We start from the raw sequence: 16545 nt of genomic DNA on the forward strand, positions 1-16545 counted from the left end.
AACTATCACGCGAATTTTTAATACAATTTACATTAAAACAGAAAAAATAGTTATATTCCTGAACCAATTATAGCCTACTTCATCCACCTGTTTTTGTCAGCTTTCGGTTTAGAGAAAAACATGGAGGACCGGGAAGGCGCAGAGCACTTTTTCTTTAAATATACTATTGCTACATTTAAAACATATTCTTGGTAAAACAGCTCATTCGTCATTTTGCATTGCATTTTAACAAAATGCATTGTACTTAAAAATATTTCAATGCACGCAGCAGAAGACGATTTCCAGAAGCATGACAACAACATGCACATTTTTAAAAAACAAAGTGTGCCATCTCATTTTGAGACTTTTTTTAAGTTGGTTCCTAAGAAGCAGCACTGATACATTCAGTGAAGTTTTACATTACAGGACCACGCTCAGGAGCTCTGCCAGAGTTCAAACCTTGGCTCTGCAGGACTCTATGTGGCGCGCTAATTTTGGGTTGCCAAATTGTGCCACCTATTCAGTCGACCTATCATGTTTGCTTATACAAAAATGTATATCCTACTGTATTTGCAGAACACACAAAAGTTATCTACGTCGCTAGTCCATTAACTAACAACCATATCATTCCAGTAAATATAACATATTAACCAACTGATATTTATGTACATTCTTCATGCACGTAGTATCCCGTCGCGTCTTAATATATACAGATCTGGCAACACAAAAGCGAATCCCGCCTTCTCAGCTTCGACGTCACATGGTGAGGATGCCCTCCTTCTCCCAGCGCTGAAGGCCATTCTGCTCCGCCGAGCGACGGACTTTTTAAAAATAACAAAAACAGACGCCGAAGGAGCCGCATTTGTTGGGTACGGGCCGTGGCCGGGGAGTGTTTGTGCCGTAGATAGTGTGTTTCTGAAGATGCTCTGCGGCGGCGGTGTGGAGAGGAGCGCCGCAGTGTTTGAAAAGGCCGGGTGAAGAGCGCCGCGCCGACGACCAATCAGCGGTCAGTATTTTCGCGCTGATTGGAGCGAGTTTCCCTGAGACTTCAGTCGAATGAATAGAGGTTGGAGTAAATCGCTATGCTTCGAAACAGGTTATTTACCATTGAAAGGGCATGTGTGATTAAAATACGCTTCTGTTAAAGACTGGTGTAGTTTTACAGCCGAATGGGCTGTGTGTGTTTGTGGAGAATCGGAGCCGCGTCCCTGAAGCGGCTGCAGAGTGCTAATGCTAACAGTGCTAACTCTTCTCTTCTATCGGTTACTGCTCAAACAGAGGTTTCAGGTTATTTAGAGTTAGCTCGCCGCGGTCATTACAGCTGACATTCCCATAGGTTAACGGAACCTGATGTATCTGTCTTTTTCTGGGTTTAAGTGTTATTTTATGTAGCTAAAATTAGAAAAATGTACTGCGATGAGCCATGACTTAATAGTCAAAATATTTTGCAAATGCTAAGGGTAGTCAGCTAGCTGTTACCATTGTAGCCTGATGTTTTTTTCCGCTTGATGCCTTTTGTAGAACTATTGCGGCGCCAATAACTTGTAACTCAGCTGATATAAAATCTGCAGGGTGTTTATTTATTAACATATTATAGTGGCTGATTTAATAGCTTTTGGCAGAGAGTCTGAAGCGCTCCACTGCACAAAGCTGAAATTAGCTACTTTTAAAAATAACTTTCCATTCCACCTTAAATAGTGCAGAGGCTTCATTCTGGCGCCCGAGGTGCTGCATTATAACAGCTGCATCATTTAAGGTGGGACGGAAATTTCGAAAAAGAAGCAACTTCAGCTTAATTGGCGATGTTAACCTCACCAAGTGAAGTTGTTTATATCGTTGGCGTTGGTTAGCTGGTCTGTTGGTTAAATTTATTATCAAAAATCTGTCTGCCCATAATCGTTATCTGATCAATAGGTTCCTCTTGCATCATTTAAACGAGGCTCTTCACTGAGGTAGCTGCTACATCTTGAATGACAATTCTGAGTCTGTCGGCTTTTTTATTATAATTATGTGAAACCAAAATTATTTCACATTAAATTTGCCGAAAGGACTCGGTGGTGTAAATATTTTGATGCTGTCACTAATAGACATTGTGTCCTTTTTAATGTGGAAGCGGATTTCTTTTTGTTTATTTAATCGCTCAGATATTCCAGCACTTGGTATCGGATTTGGCGCACAGAGATTTCAATGGGACTGAGATCTCATTTAACCGCTCAGCAGCCAACCACCCACTCACTGCACATTTAAGAGGGTAGCCATCTTTATGTAGGGCGTTTAACATGGACTTGTGTATGTTCTCAGAGCGCGACAATGGTTCTGTACAACCGACGGCATCTTAGCTGTTAGACCTCTTAATGTGAGAGTAAAATGCCGCCCAGTTTCTCGCGTCACTCCAGTCTCTACAGGTGCAGCGGTGTTACGCACGTCTCTGGTTTTCTCCAAACGCGCCAGGATGCAGTAAACGGGCACAAGCAGCTACCCAAGCGTTCAGTCCGTTCATGGATTTATCCAGAATAGTTCTGACTTATCCTTGTGTGTTTGTTTGTTTTTGTTTTTTTCCAGACATTTGGGAAAATTGTGTATTTAGTTAATAATTACCTCAGTATGATAACTAACTATTCAAAGGGAATAATTTATTCATAACCTACATTAAAAATAATAATAATTATTATTTTGACTTGTTTAGACAAGTTTAAACAAGTCCACAGGTTCCAACAAAGTAGCACTTTTGGACTGTCTGTATGTGTTGAATTATATTGGATTAAAAATCTGAAATTTCTGGAGGTTCCCAAGGAACCTCTCTCAAGTGTTCCAAATAAGAGAGTCATCAATGATGGGTGGTGTCACATCAATCAGAAGTTTGCTATTTAGAATTAGAATCACTTTATTGGCCACTGTACTTGCACACACAGGAATTTGTTCTTTGCATTTAACCCAATCCGTGCTTTAAAACACATTTACACACACTAGTGAACAGTAAAGGGCAGTGTGCACACATTCCCAGAGTGGTGGGCAGTCCTACCCGCAGTGCCCATGGAGCAGTTGGGGGTTAGGTGTTGTTCAAGGGCACTTCAGTTAGGACCTGTTGGGTCTGGGTATAAAGCTGGCAACCTTCCAGTTACAAGCCCGGTTCCCTAACTACCAGGCCATGGCAATTTAGCAAGATCATTGACTGGAAGACTGAAAAACATGCACATGCATTTAATAAAAAGTTAAATTATGTTGAATAAAATATGAATGTTTACAACTAGTATTGCCTTCTTCATCTATACACTGAAGAGGAGTGTAAAACATATAATCAGATTTTTATTTGTTTATCCCCTGCCATTACAGCAGGCCCCTGATAGGCAGTGATGGACAGCAAGGGGAGGTCTCTGCCTGCAATGCCTGAGCCAAAGAACCCCACCAGTATGAAGCAGCTCTCTGGTTCACCAGGTGGATGTAAGGGGCGTGGTGATGGAAGCACAGATCCTGCCCTTCTGCTGGATAAATCAGCTACACATGTTGCAGCTACCCCCCAAGAAGGTGTTCTGCAGAAGATGGGTAACCATAACCACACACATGAGCGTCTGAAGGATTTGACTTCTCGATTGTTAAATGGCGATCAAGATAAAATGACAAAGCTTTGTGTGGCCCCTGCTGCAGCACAATTCATTAAAGGGGTTGAGGCTGACCCTCCGCATGGTAGCCCCCAGAGGAAATCTGAATCCTCACCAGAGCTCACATTCAAATTCACCCAACATTTGGCTAATGGGAAGTCATCGCCACCAAGTCGGTATGACACGGGTTATGGAGAAGAGGGGATTGAGGAACCAAATGCACATTTGAGCCTTTCAGAGGGCCTTTTGGATTCTGCAAATTGTATAAGAGAAGGGAGGAAGAGGAAGAGGGCACCTGTAAAGAAGAGAATGCCACCAAACAGAAGACACTCAATTGTTTCTGCTGCTACTATACCAGAGAGATCATCTTTCATGAATACCAGCATAGAGCCATTTGGCATAGTCACAGAATCACATGGCCTCCCACCTGACACAGATGTTCCATCTACTAAGTCTCTTGATGTTTCTGACACTGATGTACCTGTCTGTGTATCTCCGTTACCTGATGGGGTATGGCTCTGATTTCACTTACTATTTTTGAATACATTGAATGTCTGATTTTAAAACATGATATACAAATTGTAATCAAAAATCCAAACAAGAAGCTGTTTTCTATAGTGTCATTAATGCAATGCACCATTATTTCCTGCGCTTTTATCTCCTCCACCCGGCACAGCCTTTGCCAATATATATTAAAGCATGTGTTCTTCAAGTGTGCTCTAAATTTCGCCTAAATAATAATTTTCTATATGTTAATTACTTGTTAAATGCATCGTTTACCAATAGAGGTCATTTAATGATTTGTATAAAATATCAGAACTGTTATAGTATTGATACATTGCAAAATATGTTTAAATAACATACAGAAATATTACAATTAAGCAGAAGAGGGATATCTGAATTCTAATAATACTTTGAGTTATTATTACTATATTACCTCAAAGAATAATATAGATAATCCTTATCTATAATAAATAAATAAAAATCCTTGTTCTTTTGTATGTCAGCCCACATTAGTGACAAAGGAACACACTTGTGTTGAGGATGTGGATAAAGTGAAGGTTGCACAAACAGAGGAGCAACATCATGTGCAGTTTTCAGAGGGAGACATTGTCTGGACTAAAGGGTCTGGATACCCCTGGTGGCCGTGCATGATTACTGCAGACCCAGAATTACATCTTCATTTCAGACAGAAGGGTAATTTCTGTACAACAGTTTAAGAATATAAACCCATTGGTGGTGTAGTCTAGCTGAAATGACACCATGTTTTTTGTTTTTCTTCTCTTCAGCCTCAAGCAGCAGGACTGGGTTATTGTACCACATACAGTATTTTAGTGATGTTCCAGAGAGAGGATACATTGCTGGCAAGAATATTGTCATGTTCTCAGGAAAAGAGCAGTACCAGTCACTCTCTCGTGGCAACAAAAAAACATGTGCCCATTCTGATGAGAAGAAGGTATGTCTAACTTTTCTCTTGACCTAATCCATCAATACCTATTTTTTCTGATTAAATAACATGTTAATCAATTGAATAGCATATTTGTGGTGAAGTTTTTTTTTAACAGATTGATATCTTATCTTCAGCGGCCAATACCTCGTAAGCTGCGGATACAGTGGGAGATGGGCATCTCCCAAGCAACAGAAGCTGTAACTTTATCTGTAGAGGAGCGACTAACCAAGTTCAGCTTCACATATGAGGGCGGCCAGCCACAGTTCAACTCTCGTATGTTGCAAATGCTGCGGCAGCTGCGTGAACAGGATCAGCTAAAGCATAGTCAAGAAATTTTTCCAGAACCAGTCAGCCTCACTCCTCCAGACTCCACTCAGTCCAGTCCCATTACTGTACAGACTTCCAGCAGCCCTCTCCCTTTTCCATGTTCCACTGACAGCAGCACTTCAGCAGATAAAATGCCCCTTGCCACTAAAGCACCTACACAAGCTAAGAGAGGACCATACAAGCGGTCCAACACTCCTGTGAGGAGGAGGAGAAAGAACGAAGTAGTCCCTGTCACAGCTCTTCCTCACACGGACTCTTCCACCTTTCAGGTTAGTAAAGGTATGGGTATTTTATAACTCATTTAATCTAATTGTGTCTCGCCTTCTAGGTAATGGTGTCTGTTTTGTACTTTCAGGATATCCAAACTACCCAACAAAAGCATGAAGTTAAGAAAAAGACAAAGTCTAGAAAACAGGCTAAAGAATCATTGCTGAAACAGGTGTGAATTTTCCACATGATTTTGTTTTGTTTAAAGTGTTCTGTAGAAGGTAGTTTTCATAAGTCTTTACAAGATGCTTTTTGTAAAAACTACATGAATTTGTTTATCTCCATCTATAGGCTATCATCTTTGCTGAATTTGACCCTCAATTAAAAGTACCTCAGAGGAAACAGAGAAAACTCAGGCAGAAGTTTCCAGCAGCACCAAATTCTCTGAAAAATAAGAAAATTAAGGCATCTGTTAGCATTGTGGCAAATCCAAACACTGAAACGACCAAGCCTTTAATAATAGGTGAGTGTGGATTTCAGTATGTGTTTAGTTATTAATTACATATTTGCTATTGTCAATACTTTTCTTTGTCCCTTTATTAAGGTGGAAAGGTGGGCAAGATAAGGAAATCACTTAAAAAGGTCAAGGCAGATGCTGGTTCTAGAGGTTAGCTAGTAATTATTCCCTAAATAATTAATTATGTTTTTGAAAATGAAAGGACATTGCAATGTTCTGTAGATGTTCTTGTATATAATTTGACATGCTGTACTGCATGTAATACATTATTTTTTTATATATAGTTAAGAAGGTGTCCAGAAAGCGTGCACTAGAGGTTGAGGATGAGGAGCAGGAGGAAGAAACGCATCCCAGGAAGAGAGCCAAGCTGGGGGAAGGTGTCAAACAGCGCAAGACTCTAAAAGTATGTCAAATAATGGGTGTACCCTTTTAAAAGGGACATAGACTTCCCATTTCCCACAAGTTATCACTGTTCTCTGGGGTCTTAATGAAAGGTCTGTCACATGTTTTGTTTAAACATTGTTTTCACCTTGTTTTCACGTTTTGTTTCACCTTGTCTACACGGCCCTGTTCAGAATGACTGGTTTGAACATTGGCGCCTATAAATGATAATGAGCCAAAGCTCACCCCAGACTGAGAGCTTAGCAATATGAAGTGAGTGAGCAGAGGCTCATATTTTTAGCTATTTTTACTTGGTTCTTTTTATTCTCCTTGCTTTATTTTGCCTCATTTAATCTGTACTTGTATTTCTCTGTCCTCATTATGTCCTTTTTACTCTGTTTAACATCATCTTTGCTCCCTCACATGTGTATCCATCCCAGTGATTGGAGAGACTCAGACTTGCAGTTAAAATATAATACAGTCTCGGTACTCTAAGAAGCAAAGCAAAATCAGAATGGATCATTTTATTCCATTCTATCTGACTTGGGAATCTTACCAAAAACTGGGTTATCTTATTTCACAGTTTGTGGGTTGGCAGGCTGTCCAGACCCCAAAATTATATGCCAAGTCAATTTTGTTTTCTTAATAAATACAATACACAAGAATAACATTTAAGACAAGGTCTGATTTTACACTGGAAATCAGTGGCAAATGTTCTTCAGAATTTTAAATGGGATCTGTCTGCAATACAGTAAATGCCTTTGTGTTTGGCTTTGATGGTCCAGGTAATTTTTCCTCTTCCCCTTCTGAAGGCACAGACTGCTGACACAAAGGTCATAAAAAGAAGAAAGAAAGCGAATTCTGCCATACAAAAAAGGAAGAGATTTAGAACACCAGTCTCAGGTAAAGCTTGGTTTGGAAAGGAGTTTTGATGTTGGTCTTTTAGGTTATTTTTAAAATAATATCTGTTTTTTATTCCATTTGCTCAGGATCAGATCCTCCAGTTAAGGCCAAACGTGTTAGAAAAAGGAAGCAGGAGTCAAGTGACAATTTGCTATCTGCCTCATCCAAGAAACGTCGCACATCGACTCAACTACAATCAGAGGTATGATAACTATCTTCATCCACCTTGGCGATTTTACTGTAAAACACTCAGCAGAGTAAATTTGTCAATGAAAATATTTTCATACGTAGTGTCATGAAGGCTTATAGTAATTGGTTAGCTTGTGTTCTTTATTAGCAAATAAATAAAGGTTTTTATTTATGTATGGAAGAGTAAAAAAGAGCAGAAAGTTCAGGGGGAGAGAATTGTCAGTTTCATTAGTGGCAAATCTATATGAATTTCCAGAACCTTAACTGTAAAGTGTGTATTGTTTCCTGAAGTGTTTTAATTTCCTATAGTTCCAAAATACACGAATAATTGAACCGGTGTATGTTTTACTTCTATAACATGTACAAGAAAGATCTTGCTTAAACGGACAGGAGTAAGATGCTTTCTGTGCATGAATGTATAATTCTGTTCAGTTATTTTATTACAGGACGACATTTTGAAACACACTATTCCACTGTTCATCAGTAAAAGCACATCCCATATCTTTTTGCCACACATTTGTAAGTGTAAGGAGGAGTTATGACTTATTAAAAGTATTGTATATAAAACAAATTTAACAAAACAAATTTGGAATTTAACAAAATCTCCAAACTTGACAACCCTAGAGACAATAGGTCTAATTTTCCAAAGTAGTAATTAAGCAGCAAATTTGTAAGTATTTTTAGAAATCCTACTATGGATTTCAAAATTGGATCTTAAATCAGAAAAATTTAACAAAACATCCTTGAACAGGTTCTGAAACTTATGGATACCATGTTCTTTCCACTTTGAGAAGGAACTTGCCTATTGAGGGTGGCAGGTCTGGATTACAAAATAGACAAGCTAAGATATTTTAGCAGAGGAGCCACAAAACCGCTTTATATCTTGCCAGTCCCAAAGTGTGCTGTATATCAAATCGGTCCTTGGTACTGAATTAAGTGCATTAATATTATTATTAAATGGGAGTGGTATCAAATTTACAGTTCGATCTGTCCAGAAAACAGTTTTATGATTTTGTAACCAATTAAAAACTCTGTGCAACAAAGTAATACATATGGACTTCCCGGTCCACCATTTTTCTAAGTATACTCAGAGTTTCTGGGTGAAGAGTTCCTCTATATGAATGAAGTAATCAATGTATTTATTGATTTTATTAAACACATTGTCTAGATAACAGGGTAGTGTCTTTAATAAATAATTAAATCATGGCAGAACATTAATTTTTATCACGTTAATTCTTGCCCAACCACCTACCGGTCTGGCCTAGAAGAGACTTTTTGCGTACTGACTGACTGACTCGTAGGGTTGAAATGCACTTTGCGAGTAGGAACATTATTTCACCTTCTGCTGGCTCGGCCACGTTGACACATACATATCTCTTAGAGAGAGGAGGACTGCTGAATTTGTCTTTCACGTGTGTGTGTGTGTGTGTGTCTGCTTGAAATATTGTAAAAGCAAGTGGTGGGGAGACATTTTGTGGCGTTAGTTTGTTTATAAAACTCCATATAGGTGCGCACAGCCACCTTAAACTACACATGCTTTACTCTAACCAGTTACATTGAATAAATAAGTAATTCCCTTGTAGTTCTTAAAATCAACAAAAAGTTCTTTGTTCTTTGGTGGTAGATCATCTAGTATTTATTTTTAAATAAAATGAACAAGAAAAACACTGATGGCGGTGTTATATATTATGATCACAAATCTTTATGATAATTTTTTTCTTTTCTGCATTTATTAGTCCTGTCCTCCATATTTTCTGGATCTGGATAATATCTGTTCCTGTTGCAGGCCTCAAAGTTAGAGAGAAGCAAAGGAATTAAACTCCAGTGTTTGTTTTGGTGCATATGTTGAGGGACAGAGAATTAAAGGTAAACTGGTGAATGATCTAAGAGCAGGTGCTATGCTACAGGGGGTTACAGAAGAAAGATGTTGCTGGGGTAGAAGGTGGTGGAGTTCAACCTAGAATATGTTTAACGTCTAGATCAATAAAAGGTAAAGTCTTTCAAAGTCTGTGGGGTTAGGTTCTCTACAAACATCAACAAGGCCAATCTTTACAGGCTGAACTCAACGCTTTCAATGTGTTAGGGTTGGATATCAGCTGTGATAATTTATCTCTACTACTGTCCATACCCCAAAGTCCCTAGCAAATATTCCAAAGTCTGTACACTATTGACTGATGCTAGGTTTCTCTTGCATTTGATTGGGTGCCCTATGCCTCTGACATTTTAAAAGTTAGCACATTAAGGGCAGTAGCCATGGAAAAATCTGCATGTCATAATATTGATATCTGACCAGACCAAAAATAGAATAAAAAAAATCCCCACCAGCAAGCCTTTTCTTCGAATGACAAAACAACCCCTTAAAAGATGGAACCCAAACATGATTGGCAAGCAAAAGGTACCAATAAACAAAGCACAATATATTTAAGAAGGTTTTATCTGATTATAGTAAAAAGAAATGGTGCTAATCTTTCAAATATGTTGGAGTACTGTTTTATATTATAGTACTCCACTATAAAACAGGCACATATATTTATTTAAAAAAAAAAAGCCAAATATGCCCTGAAGTATTCAGATGACAAGCTTGCATTTACACATAGTTGAGTACACTCGCACCCTTATGTATAAAATAATGTTGACCTGACTATGAACTTAAATTCTGATATCGCAGTAGAATTATTCAGCTTCTTGCATTTAATTCACAATTTTATTTTAAAGACAGTGGGCTAATAAAATCATATTGTTTACTTTCTTTTTTCTAAATGTACAGGCAGGGGAATGTAAGATAAATTAGTATCAGACAATGAACTAGTATTAAAAATAAATGCAGAGCAATATAAAATGATAAATCAGTATCTGAAAACATTCACAGCATTAAAGCAACAGACGGGGACAATAAAAGTTGTAAAATCAGAAAATCAGTGACAAAAATACTCCCAGTTTTAAAAATACACACTCAACATTTTAATAAGATAAAGCACTGTACTAATTGGTTATTTTTGATTAATAATTGAAGAGTACTTAAAAATATGAAATGTGTCATAAATGCTGATCATGAGTTAGTATAGAAACTTATATGCATCCTGTCATTTTAGTATCAAAATAATGGCTGTCCCGTAATCTAAAGAATCTGGAGAATTTTACAGATTGCTCCTTTTTAAATTTCAATAAAGAGGGATAACGCGTGTGTGTGCGCGTGCTATTTCATTTCCATATCATTTCATTATATTGGGATTTGGAGGGACACATCTAATGTAATTTATTAATACAACAAAAAAATTTTTTTTAATTGGACCTGGGTATTTTCTGCCATATTAACCATGAAATTAAATGCGTTTTAGTCTTTGTGTGAGGACAGACCTGATTCTCCAAGTGAAAGTACTGACGAATCCAATACAACCAAGAAGGCAGAGCGCTCAGCCAGCTCTAAAAAAGAGAGTGTATGTCAGGTAAGTGAGAACGAGCTGTGTCTTCATCTGTAATCTGTTGTAATGTCATGGGCAGTCATTTACTGATAAGCTATTTTTGTATAGATTTGTGAAAAGACAAGTGAGGACATTGTGATTTGTGAGGGACAGTGCTATGGTACTTACCACCTGCAGTGTCTGGGTTTAGACGAACCTTCTGAGAAAGTCCTCTGTACTGCCTGCAGGACAGGTAAGGAAGAATATACATGCACGCATGTGCACACACACACACACACACACACACACGCACATATAAAATGACCTGTAACATATGTAATTCATTCTCATTCTTGGTTTCTCAGGAGTGCACATATGTTTCACTTGTAAGAAGTCTGAAGGGGAGGTGAAACGCTGCAGTGTCCTGCATTGTGGCAGGTTTTACCATGAGACATGTTTGCGTGTGAATGCTTTGACTGTGTTTGATAATCGAGGGTTCCGCTGCCCCCTGCACACCTGTCTCAGTTGTCACTACAGCAGCCGTGGCACTGCAAAGGCCACCAAAGGTAAAACCAATAGAGGCCCAATACAAGGCGCTTCCTCCTTTTCTGTTGTACTATATAAGCTGCTACTATAGTAGAGATTAAATACCTCTATTATTGCTGATATTTTTTGTTTTGTGTTTGTCTTTTTTGCTTTTGTTTTAGGAAAGATGATTCGTTGTTTGCGCTGCCCAGTGGCCTATCATGCTGGAGACCTGTGTGTGGCTGCAGGAACAGAGATGCTGACATCTGCGTCTATTGTGTGTACTAATCACTTCAACCCTAAGAAGGGCTACAGCCATCATTCACATGTCAATGTCAGTTGGTGTTTCATCTGCTCCAAGGGTAGGTACAGTGCAATGCATTGATTAAAAATGCATATTTGAGCAAAACATTTCATAACATTTCCCTTTAGAATATTGCATTAACTATTGTTGCTGTCTGCAATCTAACTAAAAAATATAAGCCTTCTATGTATAAGATGTTATAATTGAGATACTTATTATGGAGGATGTTATGTACCTTTTATACCATGCTGTGGATTTTTGTGTTTTCAGTTTTGTCTGTTTGTGTTTTAGGTGGCAGTCTGCTATGCTGTGAGTCGTGTCCAGCTGCGTTTCACCCTGACTGTCTGAACATTGCCATGCCTGATGGCAGCTGGTTCTGTAATGACTGTCGCTCAGGCAAGAAGCCCAAGTACAGGGACATAATCTGGGTGAAGCTGGGGAACTACAGGCAAGTTTCAGCCTGCATTTAGATTTGTTACTGTGTTCTGAAAGAGTACCAGTATTTATACATAGATAAAACTTTTTATAATGACTTTTAAAGTTGCCATTTTTTCTGTAGCATATACTGAACTTTCTGGTTTATTTTTAAAACAGCAAAGATTTTCATGTTAAATTGTCATTAAATACAAGCCATTCTGAATCCCTAGGTGGTGGCCAGCAGAGATACGTCACCCCAGAAACATCCCTACAAATATCCAGCACCTGAAGCATGAGATCGGAGAGTTCCCTGTTTACTTCTTTGGATCAAAGGACTACTTTTGGACCCACCAGGGCCGTGTGTTTCCTTATATTGAGGGAGACCGAGGTAGTAGGCACCAGCGCAATGGAATTGGCAAAGTCTTCAAGAATGGTAAAGACTATGCTTTAATATTGGCTTCAGCTTTTGTTAGTTAAAACCATAAAATCTTTCACATGATGACGTAAAACATGGTTCCCTTTCCGTTGTGTTATTAGCATTGCTGGAGGCTGAGGCTCGATTTAAACAGATAAAAATGGAGAGAGAAGCTAAAGAGGCCCTGGAGAACAGCAAGAAACCTCCACCATATAAATACATCAAGGTATTGAAATATAATCCTGATAAGGGATTTTAAGACAAGTTTGCTTCTGAAGATTAACAGATTTTTATTTTCCTCTTCTCCCCCCTTCTTTCATGTTATGGGTGATGATAATTAAACCTCTGTTAATGTAACAACAATTCTATTTACCCCAGATCAACAAACCCTGTGGCCGTGTCCAGATCTACACAGCTGATATCTCTGAGATTCCCAAGTGTAACTGTAAGCCTACTGATGAGCGCCCCTGCAGCTTTGAGTCTGAGTGTCTGAACCGTATGCTTCTATACGAGTGCCACCCTCAGGTGTGTCCAGCCGGGGATCGCTGCATGAACCAGGATTTCACTAAGCGCCTCTACCCGGAGACCAAAATCCTCCGCACAGCGGGCAAGGGCTGGGGCCTCTTCACGCTACGAGACATAAAGAAGGTTAGAACAGGAAACAGGCTTAAATTTTTTGCCTTTCTGCCTTTTTTTTCTTAGTGAATAATTTGAAAAGTATTGAAAATATGAAACTTGCTTGTTATTTCACTGAGACTCTACGTTTAACACATTTATGGCAGGGAACCCACATGTATAAACGGTCTCGCAACATACGCTCATAACCAGAGAGTGATGGGCAGCCAGCCACAGCAGTTGGGGTTTAGGTGCTTTCAGCATTGAATATTAATCCGGAGAAAGGGCTGTTCATTCACTCACTCCCCCTGCCCCCAGGGGTTTGAAACAAAGTCCCATGCCCTCTTCCCTAACCATCAGGCTGATGAGTATGGAACTGATGGTAATTTATTTTCTCTCCCTTCTCCCTTATTCCCTCTCAGGGAGAGTTTGTGAATGAGTATGTTGGAGAGCTGATTGATGAAGAGGAGTGCCGAGCGAGGATAAAGTATGCCCAGGAGAATGACATCACTCACTTCTACATGCTCACCATTGACAAGGTAAACTCATTGCAATCACGTTGCATTCTTGCCCTATGAAGCTGACATGCGTACTTTAGTTTTTTTTTACAGAATGTTTGTTAGCTCTTCTGGCACAGGTTACAGTCTGTTTAGTGGCTGGCTCATGTGCAGTGGAGCTAGAAGAATAGTATTTCTTTGGGAGTGCCACTGGGTAGTCTGCTGTGGCACTACAGAACTAAATACTACAGCTGTGTTGGTGGGGGTGGTGTCTCATGCTCACACCTTGTTATTTTAACTTGCCTGTTAGTTTTAAATCGAGATGTTGGTTAGATTAAGCCAAACATAAACAGTTTGAGACACACGGTGGTAATGCTATGACTACCAGAACAAGTTTTAATAAATGCTTGAAAAACATCACCTGAAATAATTTGGTCTCTGTGTATAGGACCGGATCATAGATGCAGGACCTAAAGGGAACTACTCCCGCTTCATGAATCACAGCTGTCAGCCCAACTGTGAGACTCAGAAGTGGACGGTTAATGGTGACACACGTGTTGGACTGTTTGCTGTTTGCGACATCCCAACAGGTAAATGTATAATAGGTGCACAGTCAACAACACTCTGTACTGTTGATGGTTTGTAATGGTAGAACAGTGTTGGATTGCTGAAGGCTTGTGTTCTGCTCTAGGTACAGAATTGACCTTTAACTACAATTTGGATTGTTTGGGAAATGAGAAGACTGTGTGTCGCTGTGGTGCACCGAACTGTAGTGGCTTTTTAGGGGACAGACCCAAGGTAAACCAAATTTTTATTAAATTTAAATGGAAGTCAGTGTAAAAAGGTTTTATTTAATCTATTGGTCCTTTTCATCATGACATTTTCACACAATATGAAGGACAGCTGTTGTGTTGTGTTCACAATGCAGTAAAGTAAAAATCCACAAAAATGGAGACACGGTACGGGTGTCATTGTTTATGTGAGCATTCCGACAGTGTATACATATTATGCTGCCACTTTTAATTTGTTTTAATCCCCTTGCAGATTGCGCCATCTTCAGAGTCCAAAACAAAGCCACAGAAAAAGAAGATTCGAAAGCGTCGTGCTCGGAGTGAAGTGAAGAAGCAGTCTGAGGACGAGTGTTTCCGTTGTGGGGATGGAGGAGAGCTGGTCCTGTGTGATAAGAAGGGCTGTACTAAAGCCTACCATCTGTCCTGCTTGGATCGCACAAAGAGACCATTTGGTAAGGAGCATTGTATGGTTTTATACCTTTTATTTTTTCCAGCTAGGCTGTATTGTGTAGCATGATATGACAACAATTCCACACAATAAATGTTATATATAATATCTATAACACCCATCACTCTGAATTTACTTACAATAGTTTTCTCTTATTTGACCCTAAAATATAGATGTTTATTTTTTTTACAAAAGAAATATGCTACTGTGTAACATAAAATGATCTTCATCAGAATGGGTTCATTATTTTCATAGTGAATTCGAGTATTGTGAAACTGTGTTGGGTACGTACTGGAAATGGTGTTTGTTTCTAAACATGTCTCTTCCTAGCTGAGAAAAATAAAGATCCTAATTTGCCTTAATTCTAAATTATTAATTTAGATTTTTATGATTAGATTTGTAGTTGTTGAAGAAAAAAAGTAAATGGATCTTGGTTGTGATGAATTTGGCTAATTCTTGTTAATCTTCTGAGCAGGTCGCTGGGATTGTCCCTGGCACCACTGTGACGTGTGTGGAAAGCCTTCTGATGCATTCTGCCAGCAGTGCCCCAACTCGTTCTGTAAGGCCCACGAAGAGGGTGCACTGCGGCCACACCCTGTCACAGGCCAGCTGTGCTGCCAAGAGCACGAAGACTCAGACCTGCAGTCTTCAGCAGAGCTCAGCAAGGAGCTTCCCAACACCACTCAAGCATCCCTGCCTAAAAAACCAGCCAAACGTGGCCGCAAAGCTGGGACAAAGAACACCCCCAAAAGGGCTGCCAAAAAAGGTCCCAAAAAAAGCTCAAAAAAGGCAGCAGAAGTGTAGAGCAGACCATTCCTCCCTTCCCTCCATGGCCAGCCCTCCTCCTCATGATTCAGTGGTATTGACGTCGTCTTGACTGTTCTCCGATATTGAAAGCACTGTGTGTGTCTGATCAGGGAAGTATGTGAACACTGTAGTACCCTGTGGAGCATCCACATCAGGTCCCCCTCACACTCAACCTCTCTCTGATTCGAGTGTGTGCACACTGACAAACACACTCATGCACACTTGTGTCAATGTGCGTTCAACACAGAGCCAACAGACCAAACAGCCTCATTACTACACAGCATTACCGACGCCAAACTTGAATCTTTTTGATGCCTATTTTAATCTTTGAGATAGATGCCTTTTTTTAACAGTAGATATGTATATGGAAATGTATATGAAAGACCAAAATTATAATAATACTGGAATTATTGATAGTAACAGACTGCCAAAGAGAGGAGTCTGTGGTTTTTTTGTTTATTTTTTTTTAACCAGTGGTATCATTAAAGACACTATGGATAGCCCTTGAATTACATTTTCTTGTTATAGTCAGTTATAGAATACATTTAACTATAGAGCAGCATATTTTTAGCACATTTTTGTTAGCTCATTTTTTTGAGTTTATGTAACATGCTAGAATGTCAAGTCTCTGTGAAATCTACCTATTCAGAGTTTTTTTGTTTTTGTTTTTGTTTTTTTTAAAAAAGGCACAGTAAATTCAGACAGGGCGCTTCTGTAATATTTGGGTGAAATAAAACTTTTAAAAAGTAGTCCACTGTATTTTCTTTCCCCAT

At 39.2% G+C, this 16545-nt stretch overlaps 1 protein-coding gene across 5 annotated transcripts; it reads left to right on the plus strand.

Annotated features, from left to right (window-relative positions):
* Positions 1-780: 780 nt before the first annotated feature.
* Positions 781-16521, plus strand: nsd2 (nuclear receptor binding SET domain protein 2). 5 transcript variants are annotated; one of them, XM_066679366.1, is made up of 24 exons: positions 781-985; positions 3313-4088; positions 4586-4775; positions 4868-5034; positions 5163-5624; positions 5711-5794; positions 5914-6085; positions 6167-6229; positions 6364-6482; positions 7273-7363; positions 7450-7565; positions 10891-10998; positions 11083-11206; positions 11319-11519; positions 11661-11840; positions 12074-12230; positions 12430-12632; positions 12737-12840; positions 12993-13262; positions 13652-13768; positions 14175-14316; positions 14418-14524; positions 14771-14969; positions 15441-16521. In XM_066679366.1, the coding sequence occupies exons 2-24, from the start codon at positions 3333-3335 to the stop codon at positions 15767-15769; spliced, it is 4461 nt and encodes a 1486-aa protein (XP_066535463.1). In that variant the 5' UTR covers positions 781-985; positions 3313-3332; the 3' UTR covers positions 15770-16521. The 5 variants fall into 5 exon arrangements, with proteins under 5 accessions (XP_066535463.1, XP_066535466.1, XP_066535464.1 ...); XM_066679369.1 differs by having other exon boundaries at positions 3316-4088; XM_066679367.1 differs by having other exon boundaries at positions 981-1075.
* Positions 16522-16545: the final 24 nt, after the last annotated feature.

This window comes from Hoplias malabaricus, chromosome 8, assembly GCF_029633855.1.
Source record: "Hoplias malabaricus isolate fHopMal1 chromosome 8, fHopMal1.hap1, whole genome shotgun sequence".
NCBI lineage: Eukaryota > Metazoa > Chordata > Actinopteri > Characiformes > Erythrinidae > Hoplias > Hoplias malabaricus.

Bases quoted from the DNA above. Each gene is read 5' to 3' on its own strand.
- nsd2 (XM_066679366.1), top strand. From the start codon at position 3,333: ATGGACAGCAAGGGGAGGTCTCTGCCTGCAATGCCTGAGCCAAAGAAC. The intron at 11,520-11,660 runs GTAAAACCAATA...CTTTTGTTTTAG, and splicing joins CACTGCAAAGGCCACCAAAG to GAAAGATGATTCGTTGTTTG. The intron at 14,525-14,770 runs GTAAACCAAATT...ATCCCCTTGCAG, and splicing joins TTTTAGGGGACAGACCCAAG to ATTGCGCCATCTTCAGAGTC.